Source organism: Anas acuta, chromosome 8 (assembly GCF_963932015.1).
Source record: "Anas acuta chromosome 8, bAnaAcu1.1, whole genome shotgun sequence".
Classification (NCBI taxonomy): domain Eukaryota; kingdom Metazoa; phylum Chordata; class Aves; order Anseriformes; family Anatidae; genus Anas; species Anas acuta.
The window spans coordinates 922300-936727 of NC_088986.1; the positions used below are offsets into that span (position 1 = coordinate 922300).

Consider the following 14428-nt stretch of genomic DNA (forward strand, 5'->3'; position numbering starts at 1 on the left):
AAATTTTGTATAGCAGAGAATCTGTATTTTCTTTCTTTGTAAATTCCCATACCACACATAATCGGGACCTTCGCTGTGCACAGCTGGGAGCTGTTCTCAGGGGCAGAGCTAAGCGTGGTCTCTGCTCTCAGGGTCTGCATCCTGTGCAGACACACAGCTCAAGGATCCCAGGAGAAGGATTATTTCTTCTACTACCAGGAGGGGCTGGGTTTCAGTGATCCATGAAAGCAACCTTGAGCTAACTGAAGTCCCACGGGGATGTCAGGTAACAGCTGGCTGTGTGCAGCTGCGGACCCTGGGCTGAGCAGAGGACCCGTGGTTGCACAGAGCGGTGCAGGACGGTGCCAGCAAGGTGCACGGGGCAGGAGGCACACCACAGAGTGCCAGGAGCCCAGCCTGCGGGGCTGGGGGATCCCACGTCCCACCAACGGAGCCAGCATTGCCAGTGCCCTGGCTGAAGGCTTGGTGGTCACGTCTAAGATCTAGCTATTAATAATAAATCCAGCAGCTGTAAAATGCAAAGACTGAGCCTTGCAGGAAAAATACAGAGCAGTCGTGATTCTAATAAATTAATAATGAATGGCAATTTGCTAATTATTCATGGCCAAGTCCTTCATATCATCCAAAATGTGTTGTTTTTTGAAACTATTCCTGCCTGTCCTGTGGCTAAGCTTCTGATGTAGAGGATCCCCCCAGAGCACCGGCGTGATGAGCGTTTGTTGGACAGTCCCATCCTGCCATCTATGGGCCTAATTTATCAGATGCTTAGTGCTGCCGTTGTTGGCTTTTCCCAGAAGTTTTGGCACTTAAGAAGAATGTAGTCTTTACTGTAAGTAAAGCCTGGACTTGCTGATTCATTAAACAGTTTCTGCAGTAAACACAATATGGTGCGGGCACAGGGCAAAAGGTTCAATCTACCAATGAGGAATGGGGTGGCCTTTTTTATAATTAAGCAGATCTTGCTTTTAAATTATCGCAATTTTAATTCAAGACAAAAGACATGTTCCTACAAACAAATTTGCAAGGCCACCATGATGGGAGTGAGTTGTCATTAACGCCTGGCGCTGAGGTGGGTTTGTTCTACCATTTGCACTGACAAATGGCCAGAAGGGAGGCGGTTGCATTGCTGCCAGCAGCAGTGTCCCTGTGAGAGCGGCCCCTGTCCGGGCACTCTCCTGCCTCTTGGCCACCTGCATCCCAGCACGTGGATTCGGGGCTGGATTGCTTGTTTTCTCTTTACCAAAGCTGAGTCACAGTGGAAGACTTTCTCCTCCACCTGAGCACTTGTTACGTTACGGCAGGAAACTGGGCAGCTGTTGAAATCCTGCATTTGTAATCTGAATGTAGATTTAATCTGTACACCTCTAGAAACTATAAATCTACTTAGGAAGGGACTGTTCACAGAGGCATAAAATTCCCTGCTACGCGTGAGCTCTGTGTCCCCACAAGATAAGACATACACAAAAGTCTGGATTCATGTAAGCCATCACCTCACAGAAGACAAAAATAATCATCGTGTCTCTAGTAGACATGGTTTTGTTTATTCTTAGGTAAAGGTATTAGTTTGTTTGTGTTTTTAGAGAGCATCTCCTGTACATTCCTGATTATTTTTATGAATGCTATAAATGGCTCACCCGTGAAGTGATGCCTTCTTAAGGAAACTTGCAATACAGATTCCTCTGAATCCTCAGATTCCGTCCATGTCTGTTAGTAGCAGCTACCGTAGAAATGACTGCTCTTAAAAGGCTGGGTTTGTCTTCCACAGCTGGTACAGGGGGTTGCACTTGGAGGATGTGGCTTGTACAGAAATCTTAGACATAGTGTCAGGAGTTGTTCTAAAACATAAATAATTGCGCAAGGCTGCAGCAAAGGTCAGTCGTGACGTTGGGAAGGGGAAGGAGAGCACTGCAAGGTGTGTGAGCAATGTGGTAGGATTTTCTGTGCTAATGTAATTGCTGCAGCTAAACAGAACTACTTTATTGAATAAGCATCCAACTGTGAACTTATGGTTAGTGCAACATGCTTATAATCTTGTCTCAAACATTTCTGCAAGCCAGAAAGCACCAGACCGTGCCCTCGATTTATATGCGCTGATTGCATTGTGTCCTGCTCCCTACATAAAGCCTCCTAATCAAACTGCTGCGCCAATATTTTTAATACATTGAGTTTCAAGTCTGAAATGCAAAAACTTAATATTCTTCCCCAAATCTATATTAACTTACTATAAACAACACACTGCATGCAATGATATGCATGCTCCTTAGTATCGTGGGAGCAGCATTGGATATGTCTAAGGGAACAGGAGATCAGAGGCACCGTGGGGATCTGCAGGGCGCTGTACTGGCCTTGCAATGCCACATCTTCTAAATAAAGTTAGTACTGAGACAGACAGCCATTTTCCTTGGCAATTTCCTGGCAGTCTTACTCATGGGATAGGAATCTGCAAACTTTCCCCCTTCTGCCGTTGGAGCCATAAAAATCAAAGCAACCACGTGCCGGCCCCAGAGGGACAGCGCTGGCACAGGTGCCGTTAGCAGCAGTAACCTGGGTGGCTGATGGAGACCACGTGAGGACTGCCTGGGACTTCTGCTCATATGGTTTGTTGTCATTGTAAAACTCAGCAGTTTATTTTTATTGACGGAAATTGCATTTTACTGTATTTTCCGATGTGAAAAAATCCTATTGTTTAGCTTTGGCTGACCTACCAAATTTGACATTTCTCGAAAGAAATTTACTCCCCGTGGAAATTCCCTCTGTGTCCACAGTTTCAACCCTTGTCCAATTACCTAAGAAATATTTTACTATTTTACTTCTCAAATGCTGGTCCTCAGAACAAATCACCCTTTAATTGGCATTGTTTTACATTATGTCTTAGTCAGGGGGGACAGCTTGCACACACACACGAATTGCTTAGATATATCCATACAGCTATAAAAATTTATGGGAAAATTCCTGTATTCAGTAGAAGCCTATTCAAAGACTACTGCAGCCAGCCAAAGACGTTTAATGATGTAACAAGGTTTGGCTCAAGTTCAAAGTCTCCTGCAGACATCACAGTGCAGAGAACCGGTTCCATAGCCCCAAATTTTTCATTTGGGGTGCCTGGTCCTGCCCCCAGGGCTGCAGTCGGTACCCCGACCTGCTCCCCCAGCTCCTGCTGAACATGAAGCAAAAGCCTCTGCCTTCACTTCCCAGGAGTGGTGTTGGACAAGAAGCAGATTTGCAATCCATTTTGGGGCCTCAAAATCATATGTAAAGGGATTGTCAAATGTCCAAGCCATCACACGTCCTTGTGGTGGCTGTAAGGGGCATCCGGGTGAGGGTCAGCCAGGTCCATGCCTATAGGTTTTCATGGTACGTCCCTTAACAAAGCCAGGTCAAACCTTTTTGTGGTGTGTTGTCCCGTCTGGAAACTCATAATGTCTGTCCTGCACTTCTTCTGTTATAGACTGAAGGTAATTTGTTCTGCCCTTGGTTTTGCTCGCCATGGCCTGGTTGGTCTGACAGGGCTGGCTGCAGCGGGAGAGGTGAAGGAGCTGGAGATGGAGCCTGAGAGGGACACCCAGCTCCTGGTCCTGTGGTTGAATCAGGGAATTAGGGAAGGGAGGCTATAAATCTGGAATTCAGTTCCTTGGGGACCTGCCTCAAAGATCAAGGTATTCATCGAGGAGATTTTAATTGAGTGAATGTTTTCCTAATGGAAAACCGCTACCTGAAACCTTCCAACGCCTGCAGTGTGATTCCCAGCAAGGCAGAAACCTCTCTTTTCTCCCCTTTCTCACACAGGGTAAAAAGCAGATGAATGATGCAGCTGAACAGTGCACAAGTAAAACTCAGTTTTCTTAAATCAGAAATACACCTGAGGGACTGGTTTCCTAAAGTCCTGCTGAGACAGGTAGCCCAGCAGTGTTAAAAAATCAGCACCTTGAATTCATATATTCACACAGAATAAGACAAATGGCCAAATCTCCCATTTATGCAAGTCATAATAATTCTGTTAGATGTTGGGTTTGAGATGCTTCCATAAGCATGCCAAGTACTGCTCCGGGTAGCAATTACTGGGAGTTAAGGACAAATTTTCTCTATATCCATTTTCCAGGTTGAGCGTTATTCTGAATTATGTGACAATGTGACTGAGATGGGACTGGGTAGAAATAACCAGTCCGAGTAAAACCAGCCACATATGATTCTCCTTGACATTTAGAAGAAACTTTAAAGGCCAAAAAGCATATTTGTGTTTGAGGGGAAAAAATGCCTTTACTGTGGATTCTTACAGAAGTTGCCTAGTTCCCTTTTATGTTACCTTTTGTTAAATTTGTATTCATATTCTTAAACCGTGTAGTTGTAGCCGTATGTTTTAGACACGTATTTCCACTGAAAAATGATGATTTGGAGAGGCTGAAGTATGTGTAGAAGCGTGTCTAGCAGCATATCTAGATCTTCACTCTAAGTGTCAGTTAATTACAGTGATTAAAACATTCAAAGTGATCCAAGGAGCTCCCCTACAACATGCCCCTGTCAGGGGGAGGCGCACCAGAGGTCAGAGCTCCTTCTGAGCTGGCGTTTCTTTTCATGATACAGAAGGGGTAGGAAAACTTGAAGTAAGTTAACTTCTCAGAAAAACTGAAAAATCCAAAGAAAATGCATAACAAAGTGTGGGAAAGCTAGAAGTGCTATAAATACCGAAATAAATATATTTTACAACTCAATCTGGTATGCAGACTGCAGACAGTATGAGAAATTCTGCAGAATGGGTTTATGGGACTTTGAAAAAAATGAGCTATTGATCAAGAATAACAACAACAACAAAAAAGAATAAAATAAAATCATGAAAAACGTAGAATTGATTTTAAACTCAAGACTTCTGTATTTAAGTGATTATCTGATTACTACACATTGGGTGAAAGCCTGAATTCTGCTCATGTTACCTGTTGGGAACTTCTTTTTTTATATTTTTTAATTATTTTTTTAACAGCAACACAAATATGATTTGACTAACAGAGAAGATGATTTACAAACTAAATTCTAGGTTATTTAACAGAAACAGTCACTTGAAACCAAACAATATTTATCTGAAAAATTTGCTTGCATATATCATGCCATGTGTTCTCTAATAAGATTACTAAAAAAATAGATGTAGATGATCTCCACAGCATTTATTTACATTTCCCTCAAAGCTGTGACATATTCCTAAGCATCCAGTTTGTGAAGTGAGGAAAATTAGAAAGAAATTTCTTTTTTTTTTTCTTCTTTTTTTTTTTTTTTCCCCTGCAGGAAAGCTAAAAATAGATTCAGAGGTTTAAAACTGAGAGCTTTCTCTGTGAGCCCACACTATAAACACTATCTCTTCTGTACTCAATCACCTAAGAAATAAAATGCTGAGATATTTCAGTAAGTCTCTAAAATAAAGAACTCAAGCAATGTTTTCCTTAATTCAACCTACAGATTTATCTTTTTCTAAACCTCAGACAACAACCATTAGCAGCAGATACTTAGATATTTCTTGTAATATTAGAAATATTTAGTGAAAAAGATCTGTGGTTTATTTTTCAGAAATACACTTTTTTTCCATGCATTATCACAAGTAACAAAACGGATATCTTGACTTTATGATGGTCTGCTTTGAAGCCTTTACAACAGTAATCTGAATTTTACTATGCAGTAAGATGCTGTTTCTGTTATAGACCTTTTCTGTAAAATAGATTCAGATTTTCAGATTGTGCAATATTTAGATTTCATGAATTTTGTTCAAACATAAAAAAACTTTGAGAACTTGATTGTTTATCTTCTGTTAATTTACTCAGTTAAAACACTATACCTAGAAAAAGAATAAAATGTTTAATTATAAATTATGGGGGACGTGAAGGAGAAAACAAAACCCATGAAGTAATTACACCATAAACTAAAGGTACCACACAATATAGCACTGATGCACAGCTTTTATTTATTTAGCCAATAAAAAGTACATCTGGTACCAGTCCCTTTTCTTTGCTAATGCAGTTGCTGAGCTTTCCACAGTGTTGCAAATCTGTAAGAAAATGTCCTTCAGATTAGAAAAACAAACTTTGGAGTGAACAAAGTTTTATCTAAATCAATAGAGATTTTAATGCTTTTAAAATTATAGTTTTACGGCTAAAGATAGTTAGCTGTGCATTTTGTCATCTTCATTTTTTAAGCAATGTAATTTCGTTGTTCTTCTTAACCTGGAGATGAGATTAAAAAGTAAATTCCTGAGCAAGTGGTTGATGTTCTGAGGCAAAAATTAAATTAATGAGCAAGTGGTTGATGTTTTAAGGCAAAATAGCACTTTTTGTGAAATACCGAAAGGCTTTCCCTGCATTCAGATTTCTGAATTTCAGTACGTCGCCCATCAGACGTGTGCTGTCCCAGCAAGGAAGCTTTGCCAGCCAGTCTGTTTGTGTTTGCGAATGAAAGGCTTCTTCTTGACCTTTCTGCATTTGCTCTCGACCAGCAGTTGCTTAAAGTGCTTTTGGGCTCTGTAAATACTGTTCCACAGCCTGGTGCACAGCCAGAGCAGGTCGGCACGTCCAGGATACACAAGGGGCAATGCAGGTGAGAAAGGGGTCTCGGCTCGACGTTGTCTTCGTAGCTGTTGTCCAGAGCACCCTACAAAACTTGCATTAGTCTAAGCAAAATACCCCATCTGGGGCATGAAACTATCACTCTGGCTCTTGTATGAAGAGTTTCCCCAAGTGCTTGGGGCTTTTCTTGGACATAAAAATGCTCCCACTCATCCTCTCTGTGCACTTGCACAGTGATGGGCTCAGCACTTGGGGGGCAGGAGCGCGGCGTGCCCAGCCTGCCGGCAGCAGCTGTGGTGGGAGACGGTTACTGAGCTGCTAATTATTTTTAATTTCTGCTGGGAGCTCAGTTTGTCCAGGGTTTTGGAACCGGGACCTGGCTGTGATGCTGCATGTGACAACAGAGTGAAAGGAAATTGCCCTTGAATAAATATTTGAGCAATGCTGGTCAAGCAAAGCAAAGCCTCGAGTAGATTGTCTCTACGTGTTAGTCGGGGCACTAAAGCCCTGCCTGGGAGAAGAACCATTTAGGCTAAGGGATGAAGCCGGTCCAAAAATGACTGGATATGGTCTTGTCATGAACAAATCCAGGCTGAGAGTGGAAGATTTCTAACTGCTGGGACAGCTGGGTTCTGCACCATTCTTCCATGGGGAGCCGTGGGGCAAGCAGACACAGTTTTTCAACCACAAAGTTTAGTGAGTTTATCAAAGGGATTTGTTTTTCAGTGCTAAAGAAATGAACCTAAAGCCTCAAGCCTGCTCCACAGAAAGAAAATCAAAAAGAGAAGATGCAATTTCCTTCCTGCTGTCTGCCCTTGGAAGGTGTGTGCAGGGCAGCCCCTGGTCCTCCCGCACTCCCACTGGCTCCAGGTGGCCGTGAGCTTTGGACACAGCCCTGGGTTGATGCAGTTCTCACCCTCTCCTCTGGGATAGCAATCCACATTTGCAGGGATCTCAACAGCTCAGTTTTCTTGTCTTTGATTTCGCTGAAAGTACAGTATCCAAAAGAACAGAGAAGACATTTCTCTTTCCAGAAATAATATGCTCAGCTCTTGCGTGCTACTGGTATACCGATAACGTGTTCCTGGTCGTCCACCTGCAGCATGCTGCTTGGGGTTACGGCTCGGGCTGAGCAGAAGCAGCAGCAGAAGGGCAGGTCCACCTTGGGCCTTGGCAGGGAGCCCTCCTTGTTTGGGGTTGGATGTTCTGAGGCAGGATGCTGACACCTGAATGACAGGTAACACAGTATTTTGTACTTCCCTACTTTGACCAGGAAAAAGTGACGTGCTCTGACAAGTCACCGCAGTCTGAGGAGTCACAATCCCTCACTGGAGAGGATAAGTGAGTTCTTTGCAAAGTACCTGCAGCTGTTTATGTTAACCCACCAGTGTGCGTGCTCGGATCCTGTGTTCTTGTAGGCTATTTGCAGCAAACTTCTGTTCCTTGATCTCAGCTTTTAATAGCTCCCTAGGCAATAAAAGCATTTCCTTCCTCTGTGTGTCTGCATGATGACTTGTTCTAGAGATCTGTTTCTCTTCTACCTATTTTCTAAACCACACCTGTGCCAAATGAGAAACAGTTGTGCTTCTCTGTAACTCATTTATCACTTGAATAATCCACGTGAACTTTCACCGCTGTGTTCCTCTCCTTTCTCTTGGAGGCTCACTCAGAGCACTTCGTAGCATTATGTGGCTCTGTTTTTCTTGGAAAAGTTCAAAGTCAAATCATATAATGTGCTCCTTCTGCAACTCTGGCTAGGGATGTGCAACTCTAACTCCAGCTTAATTAAGTTTCCTTTTACAGACATTATAGATGGTTTGTGAATTTCATCATGACATTGGCACATTTCACCATGTAATTTATAGAAATTTATAATGATTCATTTGATAGGCATTGTCTGCGGATTTCAGTTCATCAGGGATCAGTAGAGCTATAATTACATAGTAATTATTAAATAATTATTCACAAATTGCTATGCCAGTGAGATCAAACATCAGAGCAGTTGAGCAGCATCTAGCTCTTCTAAGCACTTGTGATATACATACAAGGGCTGCAGAGATCAGGGTGCTTCCTCTAAACCTGCTGTAGTGCGTGGAGCAGGCAAGAAACTCATCAAAATTAAAATGAAACTTGAGTTCAGGAAAGAGTTGTCAATGCCTGCATTGCCAGAGCTGGGAGTGGCAGGACAAGACTTTCACCGTTCCACAAACAGCTTTCTCATCTGAGCATATACCTCAGTGTGATACAATATCCCGTGGAAAAATGGGAAAAGCAGAATTACTCTTGCTGGTTGCAGAGCACAGCCTTTTATAGTGCTTCTGGCCCACAGATAAAATCTTTTGCACAGCCCGGATCAGGTGTACACGTGAGAGAGCAAGTGCTGCCAGGCAGACCAAGGAAAGCCAACGGGTTCGGGGTCAGCTTTTGGGATGGGGCTGCCCCTCCTGCAGGTAGCGCGCAGCTCCCGCGGTGTGCCCCAAAAAGCAAGGGCACCTCCCTGCATCCAGGCTGCCTGTCCCGCAGTTCGGCAGGGTGGCAAACGTTCTTTTCTGACTCGGCTTTATGCAATTATATATTTACTACTTTATGCTTGTTGGCATGAACCTGGCAGAAACATTTGTTCAGAAGTGTTATCGGTGGCAGGCCCACCGCTATAAACACAGCAAGGAGGTAGCTCGGTGGCACGCATCGCATTGCATCTCCGAGGCGTGTTTTGCCTTATTTGCTTCCAGAAATATAACGACGGTTGTGCAGATTTAAAGAATGACCTCTGAGAACAAGAATATAATTGTTGGGAAGTGAGAGCAATGCTAATCATATGTTTCTGAACAGCAAAAATGCTAACAGATTTCTGTGTCTACATTATTCATGAGGTTTCAATGTATACATATGAATGAAGGACAGAGCTAAAAAGAAGCAGACCACTTGGTCACTTTTCCTTCATTTTGTTGTGGCCTCAACAGCTGTAAAAATAATTAAAGCAGCCGTTTTCTCTGGAAAAAAATCTGAAATGGGAAATAAGAAGAAACATGTAAATACAGTATGTCCTCTATAATATTAGAAGTTGAATAAAGTATATAAAAATATTTTATTTCATGTAACTTTCATTATGTAGACATAATTAAAATATTGATAGGAACTAGAAATCCAGTAAGTTTCTCTATTTGCTTCACCCTTTTTTTTTTGCCTATATCATAGACCACACATAGGTGACATGACACCAGGAAAGAAGGAGACTCATTAGCAGTCTCATTAAACCTCTGGCATCAGAAGAATTTCATACTCAGTATCATGGCCCTGAAAATTAGGCTGTCTATCTTTTCTGTTTCTTTGTTCGCTGTGCACTATGGCCGTGCAGCTCTGTTCTGTAAACTTGAGTTCGAACAAGCTGGGAAGGGGTTAGTTAAGCATTTATAGATTACTTTCAGAAGACTCTTAAGATGTTCCTTTTACTCTTCCAGAAACAGAACCATTCCTTCTCCTTCATTCATTTTAATTAAGAACCATGCCATTTATTTTAAAGCTTTTTCTTTTGTGAGGATCATCCTCGGTGGTTTCCAGCGAGATGCTTCACATGTGCAATGGAAGGAAATCTTATAAATCATATCCACAACACTGCTCTTCAGGTAAAAGTTACAGGAAAAATTGTAAACCATGTGGAAGTCTTCTTAAATACAGGTCCTCCATAGATGTCTGCAAACTGGCTCTGCCATTTCTGATGATTCTTTGTAGTGTCCGGTCACTGAGAGAAGTGCTTTTTGTTTGACAACAACATCCTCTTGGTGCGTTTTCTCAGAATGCAAAAGTTCGGGCTGAGGTATCCCTCCTTTGGGAAAGCAAAAAGTTCATAAACTGTGGTTGGTGTCCCTAGGAGAGAAGCTGGGTGCTTTAGAAACTGTTGTGCAGACACCTGAAGGGTCCTCGATTGCTTTGGAAAAAAACTACCCTGCGTGACTTTCTGTGGAATCAGCAGTCTGTCCCTAATAGCTGGGTGCCCAGACAGTTTAGATATCTGTGGTGGTTGGCAAAAAAAGCAAGGTCTGCAAGTTCTGAGGTCTGCGCTGAAATCTGTAAAGATCTCATTATGCAAATTATTTTTCTTCCTTGAAATGAGTTATGCTTTACTTTTTCATTTTTGAGTGCTTTAGTCTTGTGCATGTCAGTGCAAATATAAGACCTTAAACTAGTGGGTATATTTTTGCAATAGGCTAAAAGAAGGCTGCAGTATGGATGGGGGCTTTTGCAAAAATCCCTTTGCTCAGGATGAAAGGTTCCCTGATTTGTTCGTCTCCTCAAACTGCAGGCATTCCTGAGAAAGATGAAGCCTTGAGCAAATACAGGTGTTACAAAGGCAAAACTCTTGTCATTAGGGTTGGGGGAAGTACTGAAACTGAATATGTTAACTGGCAAGAATATCAAATGCATGACGGGTATTTTAAATAGTATTTTGAATGTCCTGTGTGTGGTTCTCTCATCCAACTAAAAAAAGAAATACGCCCACCTCCTGGACAGTTTTTTTCATGCTATAAAATATTTTATCCCATCTAAAGTGATTATTCATTCTGGAACTTACTAAAATGAAAATTAAAAGGAAAAGACTTTGGTAGACTCCACAGTTAAGCAATGTGTTATTGCACAAGAAAATCAAATTCCACTGGAATTTTAAGTAAAACTCTAGAATCGTCCCCGTACTTTCTGTGTGCCAGCTGAGTGTGTGTGCTCAGGCCTGGCACTCCACAGCGATGAATTTCAGTGAGTGCCTTCATTAGCTTTCATTGAGCTTCTTTTAAAAGGATACACTAAATGGTGTCATTAACATCGTTTTCTACAGGCTTCAAAATATCGGAATATTTATTGAAAAAAAATCTTGCTATCAAGCAAAACCAAGCTACATTAGGTGCAGTGTAGTGAGGATGGCAAGAAGGATGGACTGTGTAAACTGCTTAGCAATTTCAGGTTTCAAATTCAAAGTTGTTGTTTTTTTTTTTTAAATGTCTCCCAGTCATTGAGCTATTAAATACTTGTCATCCTGTAATAAAGGAACAAACCATTTTAATGAAATAAACCATCACTTGGCAATTAAGGTGTAATAAGTCAAACGTGTAAAGGAGCTCAACTTGTAATTGCAAGATATTAATGGTGAGTAAAAGACACAGAATAAATTAAGGTCATGTCTGTCCCCAATCCACTTGCACTTTCCATCCAAAAGATTTATTATTAAATATGTTTTTCCATTTACCATTGTACTCAAACAGTCTTTGGTTTACCTAGGCTTAAGGAGCTTTATTTCAAAGCAAATCATTAATCTTCAGCATAGCTGACATAGCCCAGGGGAGATTAGATTAAATAAGCCTGGTTAATTATCAAAGGCCAAAAATGAAAATAGTTGTGAGGTTTTTCTTTCAATGAATCCATATGTTAGTATTTGATTGCCAGCTACATTCTTGACCAGTTATTGATTTATCTAATACATGGAAAGTCTAAATATTATTACAGCGAAATCCAACAATTTTACTGATGCAGACAGTAAGAAACAAGCTTTCTTTATTCTTATGTTACAGAATGCTTCCCATATGATCTGTAAGTGTGCTAGTCTGGTGGCATCATGTTTTGACATTTTTTCAGAGTTAGAAATGGCACTCTCATTAGATAAGGTGCTGCTGATACAACCACCCGTCCTATAATGAAATACCTCATAAAGTCGGGGGGAGTGGTTCCTATGCAGTGCATGTAAAAGCCGTTGTAGTCTGAATATGAATATCTAATCATGCATTTTCAAATCATTTGCATTTATCTTAGCAAAACACATGGTGTTTTAAACTGAGTATAAGGAAATTGGATTTTTAGAGTATTGATGATTAATATCGAGATTGCAAAACACTAGAATAAATAAGAATAATGCTAGAAGGAGGAAAAATTGAGCTTGTGCTGATGCTATGGTTTTGTCATATAAATGAGTGTCCTTTCTTCATTGTGTGTCTCACTGCACCCCTGTATACTTCTCTGCTTTCATAAGAAAATCCTATTGAGCAGAGTGGATTTCCATAGTCTTGTGTGTGCCATATCCTAAAACGCAATTTCAAGAACCATCAGTTTTTAGCTGAAGGCAACTTGTGCTTCCTCCTGTAGTCGTTTCACACATGGGATCCAAATACCTGAAGAGTGGCAGCAGCTGATGTTACAATGTTGAGGGCTTACAGAAATCAATTAAAATATTTCATAGTTTCTGTTCATCGTAGCTATTATAAAATAGGATAGACTTTCAGTCACTAGAATAATGAAAAATACAAAAAAAATAAAATATCTCAGATGTGTAGAACTTTGCTTTTTGTTCTGAAATACAGCATTTGAGTGTAGTGCATGGTTTTAATGATAATGGGAAAGATTGTTCATTTTTAAAAACTGGCATCCTCCTAATAATATCAATTACACTAGCCAAAACAATTTCATTTGCGAGCAGCTGCAGAGTGTAAAAATAGGCTCTCTTTGTAATAAAAAACTGAGTCCATAGCTTTAACTCATCTCTTCTTCTGCCATGGCCCCAGTGATGGGCTGGTGCTGGTCTTGTGCTGGGAGGGCTTCATGGCACTGGAAAGAGCCCCATCATTTCTGTACATCTGAAGAATTTTCCTTTCGTGGTGGATTGACCTGGGCTCTGCCGTGGCGCTAACACCCACTGGGAGCAGCCGGAGAGTGCTGGTGGATGGCCCCAGCGTCAGCAGCGGCGTGCGCCTGCATCTGCAGCCCAGGGACGGCGGCTGTCACACGTCGAGGCACCCGGATTTGCTTCAGGGAGGCTGGTAAGTGGAAAGATCATTGCTAAGCCTCTGGCTCTTCCCTTTCTAAGCATGGAGCAGTACTGGATTGGTTCAGTGTCAGTGAAAGCCTTCTGTGCTTTGTGATGTGTGGCTTTTAAAGGCCTTGGTTGGCAGAGAATATCCCTGCAGTCTTCACAGACACAGTTTAAATATTATTAATATGAAATTAATTAGAATATTTGAAGCAGAGCTGGGCTCCAGCAGTGCCATCCACAAAGATGCTTTATTTTCTGTTATGTCAGAGGCGATAGTTTTTTAAGGGGTAAAATCATCTCAGCAGACTCAGAAGGGCAAGTACCGAGTCCAGGTGCTTCATGTGCCTTGTCCTCCCCAATTTCGCACTACAGGTGGGAGTCCATGAGGAGCTGGGAAGGGTACTGTGAACGGGAACCTCGTGCTGTCACAAGTTCTGTGTGTTGTTGATGGATAATACTTTGCAAGCATTAGAGGAGGTGGGGAAGGGAGGGGAGTGGGAATACCGACTGACCCCTCTGCTCTTTGTGTTTGTACAGAACCGGTGCTGGGAAAGCAGCCACCTCCACCTCCGAGAGGAAGGAGAACGAAGGCCCACGTCTGATGTGGCCCCATTGTGTTCCACATTCCTGCAAACCTCGTATTTTTGTATCTTCACCATTGCCGCTCCCTTTTGGGACCTAACGCTGTACTAACGCGTGGCCGGCACCCCACCAGCACGGGAGGTGCAGCCCCAGGGGAGTGCAGTGCAGCCCCTCCCTGCAGCCCGGGGGTTGTGCAGGGCTGAGCAAACAATAAATGAACTTGCAACACCAAGGGGTTTCCGTGATTACATCTCCATTAAACACCAAGCAGGTTTGGGTTCTATCAAATTTCTTTTTAATTCGATTTTATTTAAACTTGCCATGTTAGACAACTTGCAGTGTTTGCAAGTGCAGGCTGAGGTTTTTGTAGCCTTTGTGGCTTTACCAGCAGATCCCCCTGTGGGGACCGCAGCATTTTGTAACTGGACGCATCCAGCACCAGTCTGAGATCTGCTGCGTTCCTCAATTATGGCCCCACTCTGCAGATTGTGGTGTGTCAATGAAACTGTTC

General features: G+C 42.1%; 1 protein-coding gene across 4 annotated transcripts in view; it reads left to right on the forward strand.

Moving 5' to 3' along the window:
* NEGR1 (neuronal growth regulator 1) overlaps nucleotides 1–14428 on the forward strand; it is a 260822-nt gene that overhangs the window by 188951 nt on the left and 57443 nt on the right. The window contains exon 7 of one of the 4 annotated variants that reach the window (XM_068690073.1): nucleotides 10846–11000. The exons of the other annotated variants lie outside the window; for them this stretch is intronic. Coding sequence (XP_068546174.1) covers nucleotides 10846–10985 — 140 coding nt within the window. The 3' untranslated portion in view covers nucleotides 10986–11000. Of the gene's footprint in view, nucleotides 1–10845; nucleotides 11001–14428 lie in introns of those variants that run through there. 4 annotated transcript variants of the gene reach the window in all.